Below are 27653 nucleotides of genomic sequence, written 5' to 3'. Positions count from 1 at the left end.
GCACAATATATATCGGTTTCATTGTTTTATGGAATAATCCTAAATACCAGGCTTTAATTCGTTCAATAACAACTTCAGAGGCGGTTGTTACAGAAATATAAGAAAATATAAGTTGTTCAGACACTATAAATTTATATTTAAAAGAGTATATTTTGTAAATTACATGTATATAATATAAAGCGCACTGTGCTGTCTGGGAGAGAACTTGAATAGGCTTAGCCTGTTGTTCAACCCCTTTTCATATTCTTTGTAAAATGTTTGTTGAAAATGAAAAATATAAGAGCGGTTTTGAATATACATTATTGCACTAATATTTGCTCAGATATATCTTATCTAGTTTATTCGCAGCAGTTTTTATACCGCTAATCAAGTTTCATTAACCAAAAAATACCAATAACGTCATTTCGATAGAGACAATACTAATGAAGCAGTTGTAGACAATGTGTATGGGAGTCATACTGTCTTGAACGCAATTATTTTGATTTTTAAGAAAATGCATTTATCTGGAGCAACTGTAACAGTATGAGACGTCTAGTCCACGGATTCGACCATGCTCTTACGTTTCGCTTCCTCCAGATGTACCGTATACGTTTCACAGTGCTATTTTGACGCTTAAAGAACTAAGAGTGTTACAAACCAGTCAGATTTCTACTTGTCGTGTATAGAAATTAAGATTTGTAATACAAACACCGTCCAGAACCGTATACGCACAACTAACTATGATAGTGACGTATTGCAAACGGAAGTTATTTATAGAATGTGTGTGATTTCACCGTCACAGCTGTTTATTGCGGAAATGCGTTGAGTGGGAGGAGCTTACTTATTTACTTATCGATTTTACACAAAATAACAACTTCTAGTAGAGTTTTCCTTATATGGCAGCACTCGCCAGCATCATCAATAATTTTATAAAGATAAACAATTAACAAACATCAAACCCAAATTTGCTGACTAAGAAAAATGTGTTACTCATGTAAATAAATCTTGACTGGATGTTTCATCACCATTCATGATCAAATTTAGATTGAAATATAACCAAATAATACATGTATTTACTCAAGAATTAAGAAGCATGATTGTTTTACAAAAAATATGCTAGGCGGATTTTGTTTCCTCTCTTTTCTCCTAACATTATCAGATCGCAGCATTTTATCTTACATAGTTTAGAAAGTAAACATTGTTGGCCAGTTTCCTGTTATATCTGGATATTAAGCATTGATCACTAAATGTATTATGCAATACACATATGTATTACCAATAGATGTTCCGATTATTGACGCCATCTCTCAAAACAGGACACATTTTGACACAGGCGCCGACTGCTCCATATCTTGGCATCAATTGTTTTCAGTTCTCATTCTTCTTTTTATGTCCCGTTTTACATAGAAATACCGGTATCTATTAGATTAACTGAAATAAATTCGATATACTCAATTCTATCAATATCACTTCTTAAGGTCACCTAATGGCGCCTGTTCATATTGCTTTTTGTAAACACTACAGCCTCTAGATTATAATCAGGCGAATTCCGTATTTGTTTGTGACTAGCAGTGTGTATAATAATTTATCATGTGCACGAGGAAATATTTCAAAAAATGAACAATTCATGTTCTTAGCATTTGAACAAAAAAGTGAAATGTGTGTTTTCTGGTAACTGTCTTGAAATTATTTAGAATATAAAATTTGAGATTTAATTAATTAGTTTTTTAATATTTATTTTCTGTGTTTTTCGGTGTAGTTATTATTTGACATTTATCTTTGGAAGTTGTTTGTATTTTTTATACTGGATGTGTTTTATGTATTTCATTTTTTTCATTTATGCATTCATTCATCCATTCATTCATCCATTCGTTTATTCATTCATCTATTCATTTACTCTTTCAGTCATTGTTTGATTTTACTATTCGCAGCAAATACTAAAAGTAGTCCACAATAACGCAATAATTGTTCTAATGACACATGAATCGGCTGTTGTACACTAGATATATATAACCAGAGTAGAGAATACAAGGATGTATTACAAAATAAGTTTTTCTTCTTCTCTCCGAACAATTAAATCAAGTGGCAACAATAAAACTTAGGTAATATGAGCAGATTAGGTTTAAATGAAGTGTATGAATCATATAGCCTAGTGAAGCCTCGCTGTGGGATGTCCACCCTTCGTATAAATGGGATGTTTGTAAATATATACACAATTAGCCTACATCAGCGATTAAAAAGTACCAGATCCAAGTGTCGTCTGCTCGAGCGTATACAGCTGCCGTGAAGACCAACTGATCGTGAACATGCCCAAATATGGACGAGTATACAAATCGAAGAGGGACCCTATTCGAATGCGTGCCAGAAACGTAGCATATGATGAAGTAAGGATTGTATATATTATTATTGATCGATCTGGGCCTACACAACACCAAAGCATAGCTATTGAGAAGAAGGATTAGGGAGTATTTTGCGTGTCTGTGTATAACCTTGATAACTCTCTTTCCTGTATAACGTTCCCGCCATTGTAACCCTACGATTCCTTCAGGACAGCAGTCAATGGGCAATCAATTGGAAGAAGAACGATGTTACTAAAAATCAATTACAAGATCGCGGAGTAAACGTGATGATTCAACAGATAGTGTCCCGTGATAGCTACGAAACATGACTGTCACTAAAGAGCACTACCATCCCTCCTTGATTGACCCTCCCAATTCCTCACCCACCACCCCCGCCTCTTCTACCGACTGATCACCTCTATCATCAATCGAATGATTAAGACATTGTCAATACAATTTCAATTATTCCTTCTCAATATTTCTCCCAGCTATGTTCAGGATCAAAGATAAAAGCTATGTATGTGTAGGCATAAGAACACGACCGATCCCGCCTGTGATGTCTAGTTTACCATTTATATCTCCATCCATTAGTTCTACTTAAAGTAACGCCTCTCGCTATGTAGACAAAAACCATTGTTATATTGCATTTACTTTCTTATTAAATAGAAAATGAATCAAAAACATTGTTTAAGGCTACTGTAAGGCAAAATCTTTCCATAGGATAGGGCAAACTTCCGATCTACAAAAAGTAAAGTAAGAGACAATCAGCATATCTTTCTAGACTGCTTTTAGGAAAGTATCATGCACATAAAATGTGCAGAATCATGTGTGGCCGACATCAACACACCTGGGTGCATTCGTTTCCTCCCGGACTTTTTGTCGTCCATTCGTCATGCATGAAAATTGTCATGCATCAAGACGTTACGATTCGTAACTAAATTTAACGTTCTTTATCAGTTATTAAAACTAACAATCTATCGCAGTAAATATGTATTTATTACATCAGATTTACTTTATATTTAGAAATGTGTGGTTTTATTCTCGAATATTAAACCTTAGCTCACTAGTTTAATCACTTTTCCTTTGAATGTTTTCTAGAGTTTTAAATCGTTTAACTCGATAACATTATGTAAAATATAAATAAAATGAAATAGCATACATAAATAAAGTGTTATGTGAGAGGTTGTGATACGATAGAAATAATTGAAAATGACAGCAAGTGTACGTAAGTAAATGCAAATCTGCTATGATGACTTGATTGAATGGATATATCAGAAAATAAATATTATTTACTTTCGTTTTAGTAAGACCAAAGTGCAGTGTGTAGCTGCAGTGATCTCTTTATTTGAGAAAATTTATGAAACTTGCCTCGAAACTTTTATTTACGCCTCTTTACAAAATCACAAAAATGAAAAGTTTTTCGTGAAAGTAGTTTCGTTGAATGTTTAAAAGAGAAATCTACATGCTTACATCAATTTAAATATAAATAATAAAAATAATAAAAGATAATGTCGGCATCAATCCTAAAGACGTTAATACACGTGTACATCAATGAGCAAAGGGTATTAGCCTTACCACAGTTGTGACCTTTTTATTGATCTTAAAAAACCGTTTCTAGGAAAACTATCTTTACAAAACTCATTTGTGTTAAGGATATGTCAATTGTGATACTAAAGGGAAATGAATGCCTTATAATCTAACCGATTTAAATAATCACTCTTGAACACCATGTGTCAGTTTTCCGCCCATACTGAGGATTGTTTGTTAAAGAAAATTAAATCCGTTTTTTGCCGGAACATATGAAATTATATATGAAATAACAGTTGAATCAATCCACGAAACATGATTTGTTTCCTGAACCAAAGAAGATGGTGTAACATTGTAGATCACAGAGAATGGTGTAACATTGCAGATCACAAGAGGAGGGTGTAACATTGTAGATCACAGAGGATGGTGTGACATTGTAGATCACAGAGGAGGGTATAACATTGTAGATCACAGAGGATGGTGTGACATTGCAGATCACAGAGGATGGTGTAACATTGTAGATCACAGAGGAGGGTGTAACATTGTAGATGACAGAGGAGGGTGTAACATTGTAGATCACAGAGGAGGGTGTAACATTGTAGATCACAGAGGATGGTGTGACATTGCAGATCACAGAGGACGGTGTAACATTGTAGATCACAGAGGATGGTGTAACATTGTAGATCACAGAGGACGGTGTAACATTGTAGATCACAGAGGATGGTGTAACATTGTAGATCACAGAGGAGGGTGTAACATTGTAGATCACAGAGGAGGGTGTAACATTGTAGATCACAGAGGATGGTGTAACATTGTAGATCACAGAGGATGGTGTAACATTGTAGATCACAGAGGATGGTGTAACATTGTAGATCACAGGGGATGGTGTAACATTGTAGATCACAGAGGATGGTGTAACATTGTAGATCACAGAGGAGGGTGTGACATTGTAGATCACAGAGGATGGTGTAACATTACAGAGGATGGTGTAACAGTGTAGATCACAGAGGATGGTGTAACATTGTAGATCACAGAGGATGGTGTAACATTGCATATCACAGAGGATGGTGTAACATTGTAGATCACAGAGGATGGTGTGACATTGTAGATCACAGAGGATGGTGTAACATTGTAGATCACAGAGGATGGTGTGACATTGTAGATCACAGAGGAGGGTGTAACATTGTAGATCACAGAGGACGGTGTAACATTGTAGATCACAGAGGAGGGTGTGACATTGTAGATCACAGAGGAGGGTGTAACATTGTAGATCACAGAGGACGGTGTAACATTGTAGATCACAGAGGAGGGTGTAACATTGTAGATCACAGAGGAGGGTGTAACATTGTAGATCACAGAGGATGGTCTGACAATGCAGATCACAGAGGATGGTGTAACATTGTAGATCACAGGGGATGGTGTGACATTGCAGATCACAGAGGATGGTGTAACATTGTAGATCACAGAGGATGGTGTAACATTGTAGATAACAGAGGAGGATGTAACATTGTAGATCACAGAGGAGGATGTAACATTGTAGATCACAGAGGATGGTGTGACATTGCAGATCACAGAGGATGGTGTAACATTGCAGATCACAGAGGATGGTGTGACATTGTAGATCATAGGGGATTGTGTAACATTGTAGATCACAGAGGATGGTGTAACATTGTAGATCACAGGGGATGGTGTAACATTGTAGATCACAGAGGATGGTGTAACATTGTAGATCACAGAGGATGGTGTAACATTGTAGATCACAGAGGATGGTGTAACATTGTAGATCACAGAGGATGGTGTAACATTGTAGATCACAGAGGAGGGTGTAACATTGTAGATCACAGAGGATGGTGTAACATTGCAGATCACAGAGGATGGTGTGACATTGTAGATCACAGAGGATGGTGTAACATTGTAGATCACAGAGGAGGGTGTAACATTGTTGATCACAAGAGGAGGGTGTAACATTGTAGATCACAGAGGATGGTGTAACATTGCAGATCACAAGAGGATGGTGTGACATTGTAGATCACAAGAGGAGGGTGTGACATTGCAGATCACAGAGGATGGTCTGACATTGTAGATCACAGAGGATGGTGTAACATTGTAGATCACAAGAGGATGGTGTGACATTGTAGATCACAAGAGGAGGGTGTAACATTGTAGATCACAGAGGATGGTGTGACATTGTAGATCACAGAGGATGGTGTAACATTGTAGATCACAGAGGATGGTGTTACATTGTAGATCACAGAGGAGGGTGTAACATTGTAGATCACAGAGGATGGTGTAACATTGTAGATCACAGAGGATGGTGTAACATTGTAGATCACAGAGGATGGTGTGACATTGTAGATCACAGAGGATGGTGTAACATTGTAGATCACAGAGGATGGTGTAACATTGTAGATCACAGAGGATGGTGTAACATTGTAGATCACAGAGGATGGTGTAACATTGTAGATCACAGAGGATGGTGTAACATTGTAGATCACAGAGGATGGTGTAACATTGTAGATCACAGAGGATGGTGTAACATTGTAGATCACAGAGGATGGTGTAACATTGTAGATCACAGAGGATGGTGTAACATTGTAGATCACAGAGGATGGTGTAACATTGTAGATCACAGAGGATGGTGTAACATTGTAGATCACAGAGGATGGTGTAACATTGTAGATCACAGAGGAGGGTGTAACATTGTAGATCACAGAGGAGGGTGTAACATTGTAGATCACAAGAGGATGGTGTAACTTGTAGATCACAGAGGATGGTGTAACATTGTAGATCACAGAGGATGGTGTAACATTGTAGATCACAGAGGATGGTGTAACATTGTAGATCACAGAGGATGGTGTAACATTGTAGATCACAGAGGATGGTGTACATTGTAGATCACAGAGGATGGTGTAACATTGTAGTAGATCACAGAGGATGGTGTAACATTGTAGATCACAGAGGATGGTGTAACATTGTAGATCACAGAGGATGGTGTAACATTGTAGATCACAGAGGATGGTGTAACATTGTAGATCACAGAGGATGGTGTGTGAACATTGTAGATCACAGAGAGGTGATTGTAGATCACAGAGGATGGTGTAACATTGTAGATCACAGAGGATGGTGTAACATTGTAGATCACAGAGGATGGTGTAACATTGTAGATCACAGAGGATGGTGTAACATTGTAGATCACAGAGGATGGTGTAACATTGTAGATCACAGAGGAGGGTGTAACATTGTAGATCACAGAGGATGGTGTAACATTGTAGATCACAGAGGATGGTGTAACATTGTAGATCACAGAGGAGGGTGTAACATTGTAGATCACAGAGGATGGTGTAACATTGTAGATCACAGAGGATGGTGTAACATTGTAGATCACAGAGGATGGTGTAACATTGTAGATCACAGAGGAGGGTGTAACATTGTAGATCACAGAGGATGGTGTAACATTGTAGATCACAGAGGATGGTGTAACATTGTAGATCACAGAGGATGGTGTAACATTGTAGATCACAGAGGAGGGTGTGACATTGTAGATCACAGAGGATGGTGTAACATTGTAGATCACAGAGGATGGTGTAACATTGTAGATCACAGAGGATGGTGTAACATTGTAGATCACAGAGGATGGTGTAACATTGTAGATCACAGAGGATGGTGTAACATTGTAGATCACAGAGGATGGTGTAACATTGTAGATCACAGAGGAGGTGTGAACATTGTAGATCACAGAGGATGGTGTAACATTGTAGATCACAGAGGATGGTGTAACATTGTAGATCACAGAGGAGGGTGTGACATTGTAGATCACAAGAGGTGGTGTAACATTGTAGATCACAAGGAGTGTACATTGTAGATCACAGAGGAGGGTGTACATTGTAGATCACAAGAGGATGGTGTAACATTGTAGATCACAGAGGAGGGTGTGACATTGTAGATCACAGAGAGAGGGTGTGACATTGTAGATCACAGAGGAGGTGTGTAACATTGTAGATCACAGAGGAGGGTGTAATTGTAGATCACAGAGGATGGTGTGACATTGTAGATCACAGAGGAGGTGACATTGTAGATCACAGAGGATGGTGTGACATTGTAGATCACAAGAGGAGGTGTGACATTGTAGATCACAGAGGAGGGTGTACATTGAGATCACAGAGGATGGTGTAACATTGTAGATCACAGAGGATGGTGTAACATAAGAGATGTGTAACATTGTAGATCACAGAGGATGGTCTGACATTGTAGATCACAGAGGATGGTGTAACATTGTAGATCACAGAGGAGGGTGTGACATTGCAGATCACAGAGGAGGGTGTGACATTGCAGATCACAGAGGATGGTGTGACATTGTAGATCACAAGAGGATGGTGTGACATTGTAGATCACAAGAGGAGGGTGTGACATTGTAGATCACAGAGGATGGTGTTACATTGTAGATCACAGAGGATGGTGTAACATTGTAGATCACAGAGAATGGTGTGACATTGTAGATCACAGAGGAGGATGTAACATTGTAGATCACAGAGGATGGTGTGACATTGTAGATCACAGGGGATGGTGTGACATTGTAGATCACAGAGGATGGTGTAACATTGTAGATCACAGAGGATGGTGTAACATTGTAGATCACAGAGGATGGTGTAACATTGTAGATCACAGAGGATGGTGTAACATTGTAGATCACAGAGGATGGTGTAACATTGTAGATCACAGAGGATGGTGTAACATTGTAGATCACAGAGGATGGTGTAACATTGTAGATCACAGAGGATGATGTAACATTGTAGAGCACAGAGGATGGTGTAACATTGTAGATCACAGAGGATGGTGTAACATTGTAGACCACAGAGGATGGTGTAACATTGTAGATCACAGAGGATGGTGTAACATTGTAGATCACAGGGGATGGTGTAACATTGTAGATCACAGAGGATGGTGTAACATTGTAGATCACAGAGGATGGTGTAACATTGTAGATCACAGAGGATGGTGTAACATTGTAGATCACAGAGGATGGTGTAACATTGTAGATCACAGAGGATGGTGTAACATTGTAGATCACAGAGGATGGTGTGACATTGTAGATCACAGAGGAGGGTGTAACATTGTAGATCACAGAGGATGGTGTGACATTGTAGATCACAGAGGATGGTGTAACATTGTAGATCACAGAGGATGGTGTGACATTGTAGATCACAGAGGATGGTGTAACATTGTAGATCACAGAGGATGGTGTAACATTACAGATCACAGGGGATGGTGTGACATTGCAGATCACAGAGGATGGTGTAACATTGCAGATCACAGAGGATGGTGTAACATTACAGATCACAGAGGATGGTGTAACATTGCAGATCACAGAGGATGGTGTAACATTGTAGATCACAGAGGATGGTGTAACATTGTAGATCACAGAGGAGGGTGTAACATTGTAGATCACAGAGGATGGTGTAACATTACAGATCACAGAGGATGGTGTAACATTACAGATCACAGAGGATGGTGTAACATTACAGATCACAGGGGATGGTGTAACATTGTAGATCACAGAGGATGGTGTAACATTACAGATCACAGAGGATGGTGTAACATTACAGATCACAGAGGAGGGTGTAACATTACAGATCACAGAGGATGGTGTAACATTACAGATCACAGGGGATGGTGTAACATTGTAGATCACAGAGGATGGTGTAACATTACAGATCACAGAGGATGGTGTGACAATGCAGATCACAGGGGATGGTGTGACAATGCAGATCACAGGGGATGGTGTGACAATGCAGATCACAGGGGATGGTGTGACAATGCAGATCCAAAGAGAAAGATCTAACATGTGAATAAAGAGAAAATTGGGATGTTGATGTGAAAGATTATAAAATCATTTCTGTTTTGTTGAGCAGTTCCATAGTACATACCTATCACACAAATAGGCAGATGAAATTATTTTGAAGATAAAAAAATTCACCGACAAATATATACTTTATTTCTCTTTCCTAATGGATGTCTTCAGACAAGACAGAACTGTATACTCCTCTTAGTTTACTTCCGATGCGAACAATTTCACTGTCAATAGAAGAAAATCACAAAATTATGGCAAGACTGCATTGCATTTTCTGATTTAAAGAGAAAAAAACACATTTTTCCATCCTTTTAAGAAGTATAATATGTAAATTTCAGTCAGTTTGAATCATAGTAACTGTATAACTATGGTGCTGGATAGGAATATGACGTGTAGGTATCCCAAATCAATAGAGTCTTTGTTGTGTAGAAATTCCTACACAGAATCCCAATCACATGATTCATATTATAGACATGGAAAGTCCCCTTTAATTAACCATGGATAAAAACCCAACAACACAGTAGATTGATCCTTTGGGAAAGAGAAATCATTGAAAAGGCGTTAATTTGGAAATATATTGTTCACAAGCAAATCGGATTAGAATAAATGAATCGTTCTATCGAACCTGAGGTATTCTCATCATTAGATCACTTGCTATCTATGGATTTAGACTCACCTGTCGAATATCTGAATAACTTCTTTTGTTTCCATGAAAGGTTCTGAATCTGGCGTCACCTTATTAGCGTTAAGACACTTTTACTCCCACGATATAAATACATACTTGCAGATCTTATGTATAAGGGCTATCAAGGTGGATGTTTTGGGGAAATTTTGTTATTATTTCCAGAATATTAACTACCTACACAGATATAATGCTATATGATGTGCACAGAGGTACTGAATACTTTAAGCCAACCCAAAATCGATTTTTGTCTGCAATGTTACCTGAGTCATACCCAACCATATAACAGTAATTGGAAAATTGTAATTAAATGCTACAAAGTACTGACATATATTGTAGCATTATTCTCAATATTTTGTGTTCATGAAGTCACGGACAAAACGAAAGGTCATTTTATATTTGTCTAAAACTATTAAGGGTTAAGTTTATAATTTATTTGAATAACTCGGCGAGCTATTAAATTAGGCTTATCCTATGACGCTGCCGCGAAAACGTTCTTTATGGATGGCATCATAATCCTTGACCAATAGAAATGAGTGTAAAATAATAAGAAATTAGATAAAATTATTTGTTTTTTTTTATTTTTATTGTAGTTAAATCGTTGTTTCCAAAAACAAAACCGTTTCATTATCTTCGGAGGTGATACTGATTCAGTTTGATTAACCTACATATGATGCCACCATCCCTTTTCGTAAATAAGCCTAAGTAGGTTGATGGTAATACGGACCGCCTATATTATGGTACGGCACCCATCGCATACAAACCACGGTCAAAACGTTTGACAAGACCATATCACTTCATAACCGTAAACAATACAGTCTATTGTTGAGGGATTAGAACCATACGATGGCCACAGTTTTTGTTGACCACCAAACCACATGAATCGAAAATCCCTTGTTCTCAAAGACGGATAACGTACGCACACCTCTTACAGGCGGCTCATCCACCTCTTTGTAGCGTAAACCTCAAACAGATGATCCGAGCTGCGCTTATTGTAGTCTAGCTGCCCTCGTGTCGAAATTGGCCGAGTTTTAAAGCAGGTCGTGGCTCAAGAGGGACAGGTGTGTACCATATCTTAATTAGCTAAGGTAGACTATCGGTGTCTATTGGACCATTGGTTACTACTTCTTCTGTGGTGTAAAATAACAAAACAGATACTATTATCCACGTGAGAAACAAATAACAGTATACATTATACAATAAACTGTGAGTAACAGGTACTCCCTTCATTCACCTGACAGATTTTCTGCTCTAAGTAGATAAGGGTTTCTGTCCTGTCTCCGCCATCTCTGAGTTCATGTCCTTGTTGCTTCATAATCTGTTGTGTTGGACTAAATCCCAATTATACCTATGTGTCTGGTTTTGTCTATGAAGCAGAAGATTATCTCTGAATCATCCGGACCTTTTATCAGGGTTTCTGAGTGTATTCGTGTAGGATCTTCCTTTCTGTATTTCGATAATGCCATATTAGGAATATTAGAATAACACCACTCTTATAATTTTATACGTTATATTAGCATTTTAAATCGCGTGTTCCAGGTACCGTGCTATTTATATTTCCACTGTCTACTGCAAACCAAACTATTTTCCAGATACTGATCGCTGATTAGTTGTTTTTCTCCGGGTACTCCGGCTTTCTTCCACCAACAAACCTGACATGTCGTTATAATTACATGACCCTGGATGTTCATAGGACGTTAACTTAATAAACCCACACCAGACAATTGACGTGGGATTTTTACAGTCAGTGGTGAATTGAGAGAATAGTTTCATTGGCGATTCGAAATCACAAATAAAGAGGTTCAAATATAGAAACAGAAAAAAAATAAATGAGTTTGAATTGCCAAATTAAATCTACGTAAGAATGTCGTTTGGCATGAAAGTGCAAAATTTAGTTTTCAATAGATCCAATATTATGTTTGATCGTTTACCGTTAGGAACTAAGCCTGGGTACCAAAGGATGGATTTGCACGTGCCTTCTGGTGTGTTTATAATCCTATAGTTTTATGTGTCCTAAGTATAATATTTAATCTTTCAATTATTATGATTCGTTCTACATTTATATTTCATTTCTTACCTCCAGTTAACATTCATAGCCATTTATGAAATTCAGAATCCCCGCTGAAGAACCATCGACCGACTGCGGTCAGTATCTGAGTACTGCAATAATAAATACGTGTATATGGCAAAATGTCGAATACCTTCTGTAAATATTTGGAATACTGACTTAAATAAATATCTTTCTTTCTTACTCTACCCATGTACATATATGGATTATTTACTACGAGATTATCTGCATACCGCTCGTGTGTACAAATGTATCTTGTCGGGATTAAATGTCACCTACTTGTTTATAGGTGATTTGTTATCGGTCTGACAACACGTGACCACTATCATACCAACATTCAGACTAAATGATACATACATTATTCCATCTGGGTACACTTGATATTTTGGTAAATCCCGTTTGCGTCCGGCCGTGTGGTCCCTGGAGCTTCAAAGGTATTCCTGATTGGTCATTCATTGTCCCGGATCTCTCAAAATGTCGGATGTCGAATTCATAACCGGATGTAGTATTATCCTGGTGAATTACCGAGAACCGCCCGTGATTTGTTTCCAATAATACGTATTATAACAAGTATTGTCTCTCATGTGATTAACATTATTGATATACAATGTACATTGGAGTTTTGTTGTCCATAATAATTCTCAGATCACATGGTGGTTGTCACCGACGAACCAGAAAACGCATGCCCCTCCGAAACACCTGACAGTCCATTTTCATTGACCTTGTTTTCTCTAGTCTCTAAACAAATCGGTAGGTTATCATCATTTTCTTTTGTTAATTACATATATGCTTGGACTATAATTTGTGTATCATGGTAAACTTTCGTTTTGTTCTATCCACTTATCCATGTAGTATCCTCCTTTTAATTGATGTGTCTGACATTCTACCGAATCTGGACCGTAAAAATACCGGTATGTGATGTTCATACACAGTCTACCTCTGGGATTTACATTCTACCGATATCTCTCCACCTTTTAAGTAAATCTGAGGATCCAGTTTGGCTGTTAACTACCCTAGGTAGGTGCATGGTTTTCCCCGGGAACTACGGATTTATTTTTGATAAATAGTGCTGAAAATGACATTGCTCTAACCCGTTGTGGTGAACTTATTGACTTGAACGCGCGTTAAACGATCATTGGCAGAATTACTGCCGAACTAAACTCTCTGTACCCGAACACGCCTGACACCTTCAACCACTATGATACAGTCTCATTCTATATTACTTCGTTCATTACTAGTCGTTGGATGCGATTTGCTCCAATATCCTCCTACATCGTATAGTACTATTTCATATCATCTATTCTGTAAAATACCAGCTAACCCTTTTAGCTACAATATCGTTTTTCCAGAGATAGGTGCAGAATTAATCTAAAATGATGGAGTTCTAGTAAGATTATAGACATTGAATGTATTACTGACGTAAGTGGGCTAATGACAAGTGTGAAAAAAACCATGTAACATACCATGTAATGTGAACAAATTTCTAATCTTAAGCTCGGTACGCGTCAGAAAAGAGAAAAATGATCTATTTTTGACGATAAAAATTGTATTAAATTCTCATAGTCTGTTCGGTATTTTAATTTTATCAAATATTTGTTGAATTTTTGTCTTGAAAATTTATGTCGGTATCTCATTATTTATTGTTTTTCACTTTCTTATTCAGGTGGATATGACTAACTTGGTATATTAATGTTATCAAATAGTAGTTTGTTGAATTTTTCGCTTGAAAATACATCCTGTCATCTCAATATTTAAAATATGACGTCGCCGTTTTTAACTTTGCCTCCCTGGTGTGATACATCGGTGTAACTATTTGATGGGAAAAGAGTCACTCCAAAAATAGAACATGACCTTGACTACATTTGTATGTTTATAGAGCTATAAAAGGGTCACAGTCATCCTAAAATCTTAAGTACTGAATAGCTGGTTAAATTTTCTCTCGGATGATATTTTCATGACAGCACAGAATGTCAATATGATCGAGAAATTTTAATCCGAAAAATATTTAGAAATTATAAACGTTGATTCATATATACCTTAAAAGCCGGATCGTGAAATTTTAAAACCGCTGAAATTTCATTTCTCCTTTTGCCAAATCCATTTTTTTTACCCATGAAAATGCGGTATTATAAATTATTTTTCAAGAAAAGTTATAGGCACAATTCCAACAGCTCGTTTATCCTGGGCTTGCAATAACAAAATTGTGTATCCTTGCCTTGTCGTTGGTCGTCACTTCCATCGACCAAATATGATTCCTCTTTTAATGACTGTTAGTGGTTGTTCATATAATTTTTGACATATCAGGGCCCGGCACCACAAAACTTTCTCAGGCAGATTTTTTACTCAAGTATATGAATTCCCATAGGCTTGAGAAAAACATTTGTCTGAGAAAGTTTTATGGTGCCGGGCCCAGACTACAGGCTAGGAACTGAGAAGGTTTAACAACACATAAACACAATAAAAAGTGAAAAAGTATGTCTGTTAAAAAACATATCTGATCGTGTGTAGTTGCTACTTACAAAACATGCGCCTTGTTACATAATTTAACTTAGATGTATTCACTTAAGTGATTGAGTGTGGGCGGGCGAGGTTTGATTCCCCAACCGTATACAAAAACGTATTGGGTTCCCCAAAACGTGGATATTCTCCAACATAGATATCCCTCGTGTGCTGGACCGGTATCGGTCATTAATTAAAGCTAATGGATATTGCGTTCTAACGATATACAATAAAGGTGGTGTTTTTGCGGATGTCACTCAGAGTCTTTTATCAAGCATGATTTGCTATATCTGAACTGCACCACCTACGTTAAGATTTCATACATAGACACATGTACCTATTTAAGACGTTTGGGAGTTAAATGCATGGATAGGTTAACTATGGCGAACAACAATTAAGAAGTGCATATTATAATGGTTTATTGCTGTTACTGGTGCATAGCATTAGTCAACACACGTTACAACCAACACTATTTACAGTCGTCACTGAGACTTTGATGTCGATTTATTGATATTTTACAATTTCCACACCCTCGCAGTGTAATTTGCGTTTACAAACATGCTTAAGTATATTTTAATGATATTGTTATTCTATTAATTTAATTGTTCTTACGTAATTTTTCTTCCGCATATACGTCATTAGTTGCTTCTAAAAGGGGGTTTCGAGATCCCAAAACGACGTGGGTAAAGTACCATATACCGTCGATAAGTTCCACTTCTCGGTGATTATGACGTCTAATATTGACGTCATAATCACCGGATGGTGGGACTAATCGACGGTAAATTGTAGTTATGCACTTTTTTATTTCTTTCTCGAAGTGTTTGTATTTTTGGTGTTATAGTCGAACTGGAGTACTGTAGATACATGTACCTGGCGAGGGTTAACTTGTTTTTTGCCCATATCATCACCCCTGTACTGTAGAATATAATGCCAGTGGCAACAAAAACTTTCTCCTCAGGAATGTCTGGTCTAAGTCGTATTAGTCTCCTTCAAATATCCTCATATAAAATCATTTTATTTATGTTTGCCCTTTAATATTTCATCTATTTGGATATCGATTTCTTTACATCATTGTTAATATATTTTGAAAACAATCAATGGTTATTACTATTCTCGTCACACCAATAAATCATCCACGATAATTAAACAACTCCACGATATACATAATGATAATTATCATGGCGCACTGTATCTATTACAGATATTCTCATAGAACCGTTACACACTCGTGTGTATTTGAGTTATATTAATTGAACTTTCTGGTCACTTACAACTATATACAAGTACTTTTATCATTGTCCCCACTGGGTACAGCCCCATCAATTTGCATATGTCAATCGATATCAATAAAGATACATGTCTATAAATAGTAACAATATACGTCACATTCATTGGTTCAAATATCATTCCCGTTAATTCAAACGTAAAAACTACGAAAGTGGTAATTTGTACAAGTTATTCATAGATAAAAATCAATATGATTGTTTGAACGACAAGATGGTTTGATAGTAAGTATATAATTATGGCAGATAACTGACGTGCACATTTCTATTGTCTTTACCATATATGAACAATACAAATAAATCAAAGCATACACCTTTAGGCTTCTAAATGATTCAATTAGTAACCAACGTCAATTAATCGGTTCTATGAGTTTTTGTACACCCACACTATTTGTCTAGCCTTAAATTATATTGACCAAAGACTAACAGCAACCAGTAAGCTTTGTTCAGTTCAATGGTGAAGCAACTCGATAAAAATGATACGTTTGTTAGGCAGTAGTACAACTGCTCCCAGTTCAAGATCACAGAATATAATATGGTTTTAGTAAAAAGTAGCTTAGTAATGCTGTATGGTATGTTTAGCTGGTGATTTTTTGTTTTAATTTTTGAAGAATATATATATATCATCTAGGCTCGTCTTCCCCTCTTTGCGACATATGTAACTTATAAGGTCGGTGCGTATAAGAGTTGTTAAAAGGTTGCAGTCTCCACTAGATGTAGTATGTTTGTTTGTGTATTTTTATAGCGCAATCACACAGAATCGTACATCTCACAACTACCGACAGGGCACAACACCAGATATAACTACACTTACAACCTACAAAATGTTAAGAAATTTTGGACTTATTGGACTATTACTCTTACCTTAAACTGTCTAAATTAAGAGAATAAAAGTATTAATAGAGTTTAAAAAGAAACGCTTTGATATTCACGGGGAAATTAAATTGATGTATTTTTGTGAAATATGTTTATTATTGGAAATTCCTTGTGTTGGTATTCCCTAAATATTTCATTTATGGTCGTTAAGCATTTTAAACTTCTATAATGATTGTTGGCTGAAAACATAATACCTGTATGCCTATTATCTGTACAGTAACTATGGAACCTCAGAGTGAAGATTCTCGGTAGATATCAACTGTAATATGTGGTGTATTGAAAATGATGCTTGTTTTATAGATAATTAGAAACTGTGTTTTAACAAAATATCACACTCAGAATTTTGTTGATAAACATTTTACTTACTGAATTAATGTTTCCTTGAACAAGCGATAGACTAGAGGCATTCGGGTTTACGGATTATACTAATAGGTTAGGAATTACCTTTAAAGAAAAAAACTGTGACATAGTATTGTTAAGAAGTTTCATTTGACACTGAAAATTGGTCAGCATTAGGACTACGACTGGACGGGTCTAAATGTCAACAGAGATAAGACGCACTCGACTCTAAAGTGTGGATGTTCTGATGACGTCGATGTGCGACGTACTGATAGCTTTGCAAACAACGTAACTTCCGGTTGGCAGGCCTGATTTCGTAGTCTAGTTCCTGGTGCCCGCTTTTCAGTTGAAGAGTTAACTTGTCTAATATCACCTTGTAAATATTTGTCTGGTGCTCATCTCAATTTTTATGAAAACGCAACATAGCTGTAATAGTACGCATGACTTTTATTGAACTAGTCTAGTGACGTCATTATTAGCCCAGTGACCAATCTGGCACTTGTGGTATTTCCGGAACAGAAGCTCGATACTTAAACTCTAGATGTATTTGTTAATGTGATCGATATGTGATCAAATGTTTGTTGAAAACCCTTTACCGGTATTGCTAGTGGTTTCACGTTACATGATTTATTACGATTATTATTTATTTATTTATTTATTTATTTATTTATTTATTTATTTATTTATGTATTTATTTATTTATTTATGTATTTATAACTTAAAAGCCAAACGTATTTCCATTTCAACACTTACACAGAAATGTTATTATATTAAGGTTATCTCCTGTTAGTATCAATTGAATTCATAAAATATTCTTTAAATGAATAAGTTGCTATAACATTCATAATAACATCTATAAGACTACATAAACTGTCATCTTAAATCCTTCTCTTACTACAAACTGATGTAGATCATATAACATATAACATATAATATCATATCAATTTGTATTATTATAAGTTTGATATAACAAACGAAGTCTAAATAATGTTAGATATGCAGAAACGATATCAGTATCAAATTAGATTAAGGAATGGACTCAATATAGATTAATGTCCGATCATCTCTGTTTACATGATTGGTTTATCAGTGATATTATCCCATCGTCATTGTGTTGCTTTTGTTATTGGGCGATAATTCTCTTACGTTTCATATCTAACCTTAATGATATATTTACTTCTACTGACGCTTAGCAGATGCATCTCTCTTTGATATAAGTGTCATGTACAAACGAATAAGAACATCAAAACTCTATTTAACCTAGTTATCTTGAAAGTTTAAAATATAAAAGTACGTCAAATCTAGCTAGGAAGTTGATTATCTATATAAATCAATTAATATACCTTATAATGTGTGTTCAACTCTATTTTTTCTCTTTTTAAGAAAAATATGCGTTATGTTTAATTACGGGGTCAATTCAAAGTATTGAAATTTGTGTTAAGAAGACTGTATAATCTTACACAGTGAAACCTACATTATGTGTGTGTAGATATACATATATATACAACTGATATGAATCATGTCATCTTCTTTCCTCACAAACACCTGTGATATCAGTGATCGCCTCCATCTGTGACGTCCTGTTATCAGGGATTACCTACATCATCATCGAGATGTCTTAATTTACTTCCACTTGACATAGTTGTGTGAGCATTGCTGGGATAAGTCAATCTTATTTACTATACCACCTCGTTGGGAAAAATATTTATTTCATCTGTAATTTTCCCATTCATAAAACCAAAAGTGCATTCCAAATAAATAAAAAATAAAAAGAAATATATGTTTTTTTATCACAAAGCCTATCTCATCGTATTGTCCAAAACACCTCACATACCTACGCAATTGTACCCCCATGGGGATTCGTAATATTCATCCCCTGGAGAAGTTGAGCGGCATAAACAATAGTTTAATTGTTGCTCCCTCATCAGCCCCACTCATACGGTTGGGTCCGAGGAAGGATCGAATTTCCAGTTAAACGCTGAATCGAACTCCGACAATGGCCGATTTTGTTATAGATATACGATTTGCCTACATACAAAATGTGGACTTTCGCGCCACAGCGACCTCGCATCACAATATTTACACATATCTTGTGAAGTTTCCGGACGATATATGACGCATGTTCAAGTCAACCCCTTGCTTTCGTTGAGTGAAGCGGTAGGGGGTAATTCAGAATGTGACAAGGTGGTCCACAATCATTCACGGTGGGGGTTAAAACAGAGAAAATATTGCTACTTGGAATGGCCTAAATACATTGAATGTTATTCGCTTTACAGGAAGAGTGCAAGTGTTAATGAAAATTATTCTCACCCACTCGAAGTGTTTACGCGTGTCAGCTCCCTAAATAATTAGGAAGAAGGAAATGCCGAATAGAAATAGGTATAATTAATACCAAATAATAGATAACATATAAAAACACTTAAATCAAATACTTCATTAGAGGCGATAAGGCGTGTTGTGAGTTGTTGTAACATGGTCTAGCTCTCTAAATATTTACACCACAAATCTCATTTCTATCTTAGATGAAGGTTACAGCCTTGTTTTACAATGGGGTAATGTATTACATACCTATTTGTATTTTATGTGAACCCTTCTGATTCAGTAAATGTCAGAAAAGGGATAAGCTCTCAGGGGGGCCACGAGTGGTTATAAGAGCGATGACGGAATATCGTCCACTTTATGATGATAACATACTGTAATCTACTTTCATTTTGGAGTGATTTTTATTTTTGCGTTCATTCACCATAGGATAAACAGCGAATCTATATCCTTTACAGACACATAAGTTCGTTTTTAACGGAAAAAGATATAAACTTGTGTCTTGTTAATGTCGAAGTCATTTTTAATTTCGTAGCATCGATCTCGAATATTCTTGTTTGGGAAAATGTTTCTTATGAATAACCTCTCGAAAAAATAAAACGAACGGACTTAACATTATTGGAAATATTATATTTTATTTTCTAATATTCATATCAGCCGTTATTTTATTGTTATTAATTCTTAGTATTCCTTATATAAAATGAAATTATTGGCTCAGTCCATTTTAAAATGTTATCAGTTTATTTTCCTACCTGTTCAGTTCATGAATCTCTATCGCCGAACTTTCGTCGAGATCAGTTGTATCTATACAAAATCAACATACGAACAGTTAGATCCATAAAAGACGGAAATATTCTCGTCGTTAGAGCATTTGATTACTGAAAGTTGCCGAGAAAAATTAAAGCATTAAAGGACAAAGACAATAGATACATGGTTTATATAAATTTCAGTTCAATTGTCTAAGTGAATGTCTTTATTCCAATAAATGTATCCCTGTCGAGTATATCGCACAACCTTTTACGGGAGATGATCGCGTCTCCAGGTACGTGTCGACTAGCATGTAATACAATAAAACACCACACGTTATGATAACTCGTAGGCGTACGGTTTGTTTTACGGTGGCCGCGGGAAGAATAACCGCTCATTAATAGAACATGCGTACAGTTCTATCATTAAGATAGTTCACTATTCCATCATAAATCATACAGTTATATCTTATTAACAGTAACTGCTGACTTGTTCTGTTTATGCTCCAACACATTTTACACAATGGTTACAAATTACTCAATTTCTTTTTTGTCACTTTTATTTGTATTCATGAATCAAAACGCTACATAAAATCATTCGAACAATATTTAATAGAAAAACCTGCATATTTTTGCTTCCAGCGCTTCATTTATATATAAGAATTGTGTGTTAATCGACGGAACTTCGATGGTGAGTTACACTTTCTCCCGGCTGTCAAATTAACAAGCCCTCTATGCTGCCTCGGGTTTTCATATCAATATGTTTTTAGTAGCTTGTAAAGCTCTTCACGGCGGTATTCGTTATCACAGCGATATCCTAACTCGTTGTTGGCATACGTAGGCCATCGGATGTGTTTCATTGTGTATACGTCTATCTAACTGTGTAGCATTAAACAGGTTGCTGAATTCACGCGTCCTCATCTCTGTTTAAATCGGCCACTTCCGAGCACCTATGTCAATTCAACGTAAAACAATGCAAATGGCTCGTGCTGGTGTATATAACAAAAGGCATTTCATACGTACATACAGACATTGATCTTAAGTATTTAACATCCGGAGTAGTAAATACTTCCTATGTTAGTGAAAAATGACCTTCACACAGAAAAATATTGCCCTGGCTGAGGATGAAATATTGTAAATGACATACATACATAACATAGCTGTGTTTTTTTATCTGTAACTATCATTCTGATGTTTTGTTTGTATTGACGAGCTGATTTTACAATATATCTCGCTTGGTCGTCGAAATTAAAAGCACCATCGTCTAATCTACAAGCTAGACTTATCGATGAAACGTAATACTATTTTACCAAACAGGGAAATCACAAGACTAAAACGCAAAATCAAAAGAGAAACAGACAATTTATATAATGAAACACCTCCTTCCACATAATTGGATTTAGCAGCCGATAATAAGTTAATTAAATATCTGATTAGTATATCAATTATCTGTCTCTACATTAATACGGCAGGTAAAAGAAATCCTTTCCGACTGATGCATCCTCTGCCTCCATACTTTACCACCAATAGCTTCTCGCTGTCTTTAGTTGTAAGACAAGTGTCACTATTATGTCTACTTGACAAGCATTAACATCGGCCTTATATGATCATATTTCAAATCTTAAGCTATTGCTTCTATAGCGCTTCTAGCTTTAATAAAAAACGGAATTCTATATGAGTCAATTTGGCTCTGTTATATATATTATATAAGAAAGATGTCAGCAGTCAAAACACAACCTAGTCTGGCATAAATTTCAGTTTTTAAATTGTATCATTTGATATTTACTACAAATTGTTAATAAATCATGAAAAAAGTGTATGTGTCCATAAATAAGAAATAAATCGTCTGAAATATGAGATCAAAATGTTAATATGTTTTAATAAGTAGACATTTTAGAAACCATAGGCAGTCAGACTATAAGCAACAAATATAACTAAAATCAACAATCATTGAAAATAATCGTACATCCACAATATGCTGTCTCTGAGTAGCTTACCAGCTCCTTAACAGTTTAACGGTGTATGAAACAGGTCTCAGCCATGCCGACGGTAACTGAATATCCTACATACACACACAATAGCGTACGCTCACTGCTATCGTCGTATTAAGCTCCGCCCACAACATCCAAGTTCATTCAAATTTTTGATATGACTAATGCCACTCAACCCATTTCCGCTCTTCTGCGCCAATAGGGAGAGAGCTGTGTAAAACAATGCCCCAACGTGGTCTATAAATACAGAGTACACACCGATCCAAATCAGAACCAGCATCTACGATCACCTACCACGAGTAAGTATCACTTCCACAGACAGTGACTGGTCACTACTATTATTTGTGTCCAGCTCTATCATGGAAGTCTATGTTGACAGTTGTGTCACTCTATTGGATTAGCCTTATTCTGGGATATACAAGTGTTCTGTGATATTAAAACACTTTACTGTCGTTTTAATTAACTTACCTGCGGTTTGTATTACCTATGTTACCTAGCTGAGAACTATCACGTGTGTTTTCTTATACATGAAAGAGATTTTTTCAGCTTATTAGGCTCATTGTAAAATAATTCTTATTTTTGTTTTTCGCGCTTACGTTTTTTGTTTAATATAACATATTGTATTGTGAAAATTTGCACTTTTTTTAAATTCCATCAAATCGTCAATAATAGATAAACACATCGCCTCATGTTGTATTAGTAATACGTAATACTAGATAGGTCATATTGTTTTATTACGTAACAAAAATAATGTACCATGCGCTTAACAACCATCCACGCTGCAATGTTTTGATGTTTTGAAATGTCAATCATGAAAGTAGAGGCGTACCTAACAGCCCGGCCCACTGAGCCGGTAAGAGCTTGATATAAATCTCTGTATATCTCTGTATGTACGTTACAGTTATCACCTATTATCACCAAGTCACAAAGAATTATCCCTTCCCTATTATAGTCATTCAGTTTCCGGGATTCCCTGGCTATATTTTACAGTTTCTTGTCATTCAGGGAAAGTTTTGAAATCGTGCGGATTTCTGGCTATTTATAACACTGACGAATGCTTTCCAGAAGCCGTAGGAAAATCCCCTTTCATTCAAATCTGTAATACACACTTTTATAGACGCAGTGATAGCTCTCGGTAAAGTAGGCACGACAGCGTAATACAACTTACCAAAATGTTTTTCTAATATTGCATAATCCATTGTATTACGTTGACATAAATTTATTTTTTGTTTCATTTGTGTCATTGCAGGAAATATTAATTACGCAACGCCTAAAAAAGAGATCAGTTGCTGAACGCCGTTTGAAAGACAACTAGTAACATTATTTATTTCATCGACAAAAAAAAACATCACAAAATGGTTGCCGCATCAGTATACCTAGCAGTGGTTGGAGTTATCCTCACTGTTGCCTACTTCAAGACATTGTACAGAAGGAGGTAAGCATATGTAAACTATAAAAGTAAAATATGAAAATATATCGTTTTCAATTTTAGTGAAATCTTTCATTAACTGTAAGAACATATTAAGAACAATGTTATTTTTTTATGTTTTCAGAAGGAGTACTGAGCCCCCAATCCCAAAGGGCCACTTTCTCTGGGGAAATGGAGCCGACTTTTCCAAACACGCCGTGAAATATCTCCACAAGACGCAGAAGAAATTGGGCGACATCTTTACAATCAGACTTCTGCACCAACATCTTACCGTTATCATGGATCCTCATTCTTATGAACCCTTTGTGAAAGAATCTAACTTTGACTTTGACCCTATCCAGAAACAAGTGAACCATAATGTGTTCAGTTTTGCGCTTATCGACGCAAAGAAAATGTTGAAAGAAGCAGCTAAAAAGGTTCGCGGATCTCACTTACACAAAGGTATGGAACAGTATTCCAAGCATTTGAACGCAACGCACATTGCAGTTACCAATACGGAAGGATTTGGGGCTTCATCGGAATGGAGAACGGATGGTCTTCGACAATTTAACTCTAAAACATTATTTGTTAGTATGTTCTACACTATCTTCGGAAAGGGAAAATCCACAGATGTCTTCGAACCCTTAACCGTTTACAAGAACTTTGACCTTTTCCACAAGTACTTCAATTATCTTTGGCTAGGAATGCCCGTGAATATGTTTCCAAAAGCATTAAATGCACTTAATATCCTGTGCAAACAGCCAAATTCCGAAGAACTCTTAAACAGAAAAGATTTGTCAGAGTACATTAGATTCTCAACGCAATTCATGTTAGACAACGGACAAACTGAAGGAGACATCATTGGACACAACTTGGTCTATCTCCACGTGAACTATAACACTTTCAGGATGGCATTTTGGACGGTTTACTACCTCATGCAGCACAAAGAAGCACTGGACGCTCTGAGGGAGGAAATTCAGGAGGTCGTCAACACAAAACTTTCCAACGGGGAAGTAAACGAAGATGGAGAGGTCGTCTTAACACTAGAAGATGTCGATAACATGGTCTTATTAGGTAAGTTCGTTAAACTTCTACAATTACTGAAATTGTTTTGGAAAAACATATTGCAACTAATGGTAGCTCATGAACGAATTTCGAATATTAGTGCAAAACGGAGTGATCGCGTCGATGAAATGTATTTTAATGTTCTCATTCATTGCATAACTTCAACTTATTTTCTATTATATTTATGTTTTACAGACAGCAACACCAAAGAAACACTTCGTATGTGCAGTGGAGTGTTCATGGTTCGCTCTGTTACCGCCGATACTTCATTTGAGATGAGCAATGGTCAAAAATATGAACTTCGTCAAGGAGACAAGGTCGCAATGTACCCACCAACTATACATCAGGATCCAGAGATCTTCGAAAACCCTGAGGTAAGCATTGCTGTCCATATTGACAATTCAGATAATAAAAAACATATAAGTACTTAATAACATTTTTAATAAGCGTTAGATCTATATACTTACTTACATTAAATCATAACTGCATGGCAAATTTTATAGATAATTAAAATATTCAAGAATTACTTGAGAAATGTAATGTATACTTATGTTGCGTACTTTTGTATTTTTCAGTCATACAAGCATGACAGATTTGTGAATGCCAAATTCTACAAATACGGAAAAGAAATCAGAAACCCCATTCTGTCCTTCGGATCGCTCTGTCCTGGTAAAAAGTACGCTATCACGCAGGGTAAATGGTTCTTACTTTCGCTTGTGTACAAATTTGACTTTGAACTCTGTGATGGAGAGGCTACGGAATTGGACGTTAAATACTATGGACATGAAATTCTGCCGCCAACCCACGATGTACAGATGAGATACAGAATGAGAGAAAACACACACACACTGTGTTTTAGTTCATGATACTGTAAATGTCGGAATTACCATGGACTGCTAAGAGAGCTTTGTGAAAGAATTGACTTTTTTCCTTGTAAAGGACAAAAGAGACTTAAAATGTGAAAACTGTTTTAAATCTAATTTATTTTTATTTATTGATGTTTGAAAGGTTGTTGTGCTAATCGGAGAGTGCTACTATGATGATTATTAGTAATTATGATGATTATTATTAATTGTATTGGTTATTATTATTATTTTATGTGACAACTGTTCGCCGTGGTTGTGTGTCCGCGCAGATCGATCTTAAATGCCAAAGTTACATGTAGATGTTTTATTGAACTGGTCCCATGTATTTCTTCATGACTTTTATATGTACTGTTTTCCTCATTTTTATTCATTCCTCATTAGCAACCTATTGTTGATTAGGACACAAGTTGTGATAATCATATTTCATATTTCATTTGCAAGTTTTCGCCATTTTTCATCCATCGATACGGGTAAAAGTGCAAAGAAGCTTTCTCATAATAAAATGAGTTGCGCGAAAAGTGTGCAAAATATTTAACGTAATTTTGTGTATGAAAACTAGTATTTTCTTCGGGGATACTTTATATCATTTTGACACGATAAGAAAGGCTTACGTAAAATGATCTAAATATTTCGAAAACAGATATATGTATATTTATATATCATGAATATAACTTTACCGTTTTATCATAAATGTCCCTAGAATTTACAATAGCACGCATTTCGAGAATCAGATTTATTTTTGTAATGTACTGTTAAAGTTGTATGCCATACGCATAGCGATCAGTGTATATCGTTTGGTCACCCTGATATACACAGTTTACGCAAAATCTGTCTCCATGCAAAACTACTTGCGTTTAATAGGTAATTTCATTTCAATTTATTTATTTATTTATTTAAATCAATTCATAAATTACTGTTACAACCGTTACATGATCGATTTCAATTCATATTTTTGCCAGAAAAAGGCCTGTTTTCATATTTATTTTGGCCTACGAAGAGGACCAAATTGGCCATCAGAAGGAATCTACTTAACGGTAGAATCTGTATATATACTTACATATTTGAATAATGTATTTCAATAGATTTATTTATGTATTTCATTTCGTCACAATTCCAACATCCATGCATTATCTATTATCATGAAATGTCATTTGTACAAATATCCATTTATTTATTTAAGTTAATTAACAATTCGTCCATTACATGAACTTATGAATATCTGGTGCTTCAACATTGATCAACAAAATGTTGAATTGTTGAAAAATAAATTTTCATATAAAGTTAAAATTTTGTCTTTGTATTTTGTAAAATAATTGTTTTCATGACGTACTACTAAAATTTTCTAATTTCCAAGACATTACTTTCTCTCTATTTTCCTCTCTTTATACTGGTTATAATTCTGTTGTTTTTTTAAATATTATTTTCTAAGCTTAATATTCTTTACAAAATTGAAATTCTGAGAGAAAATTGGAGTTTTGGAAATGGATTTTTTGCACAAACCGTTGGAACAAAAAGAGCGTAGGTCGTAATAAAGTCAGTTACCATAACGTTTGCTATCGTTATCAATATATAATATTCGATAAACAGATAGACAGACAGTCAGACGGAAAACAGACAGAAAGAGAGAAAACAGACAGACAGACAGTCAGTCAGACGTACAGATGGAAGACAGACAGACAAAAACAATATATTTTTCCTTCCCATTTAAGATATTTATATTGACATTTGTAATATAGGATATATATAGTAGTATAAAAAAAAACTCGACACTTCTGTCAATTTTCCGTCAGATCTATCAAGACGATGCATATTAATATT

General features: G+C 35.8%; 2 protein-coding genes across 2 annotated transcripts in view; one reads left to right on the top strand and one right to left on the bottom strand.

Moving 5' to 3' along the window:
* The window catches only part of LOC138336539 (mucin-2-like), a 57011-nt gene extending 51540 nt beyond the window's left edge, over positions 1–5471 (bottom strand). The window contains exon 1 of the mRNA XM_069286053.1: positions 5013–5471. Within this exon, the coding sequence (XP_069142154.1) occupies positions 5013–5471 (459 nt within the window). The remainder of the gene's footprint in view (positions 1–5012) is intronic.
* Positions 5472–22759: 17288 nt separating this feature from the next.
* Positions 22760–27382, top strand: LOC138336074 (7-alpha-hydroxycholest-4-en-3-one 12-alpha-hydroxylase-like). Its single transcript, XM_069285362.1, has 5 exons — positions 22760–22795; positions 23746–23931; positions 24050–24978; positions 25165–25343; positions 25545–27382. Exons 2-5 carry the CDS (start codon positions 23852–23854, stop codon positions 25833–25835), a joined length of 1479 nt encoding a protein of 492 aa, XP_069141463.1. The 5' UTR covers positions 22760–22795; positions 23746–23851; the 3' UTR covers positions 25836–27382.
* Positions 27383–27653: the final 271 nt, after the last annotated feature.

This window comes from Argopecten irradians, chromosome 12 (assembly GCF_041381155.1).
Source record: "Argopecten irradians isolate NY chromosome 12, Ai_NY, whole genome shotgun sequence".
In the NCBI taxonomy this organism is placed as follows: Eukaryota; Metazoa; Mollusca; class Bivalvia; order Pectinida; family Pectinidae; genus Argopecten; species Argopecten irradians.
Note: the sequence above shows the minus strand (reverse complement) of the source record. Positions and strands in the feature narration are given on the sequence as shown.

Coding starts and splice junctions, on each gene's coding strand:
- LOC138336074 (XM_069285362.1), top strand. CDS start 23,852: ATGGTTGCCGCATCAGTATACCTAGCAGTGGTTGGAGTTATCCTCACT. Junction 24,979..25,164: donor CGATAACATGGTCTTATTAG/GTAAGTTCGTTA, acceptor TATGTTTTACAG/ACAGCAACACCAAAGAAACA. Junction 25,344..25,544: donor AGATCTTCGAAAACCCTGAG/GTAAGCATTGCT, acceptor TGTATTTTTCAG/TCATACAAGCATGACAGATT.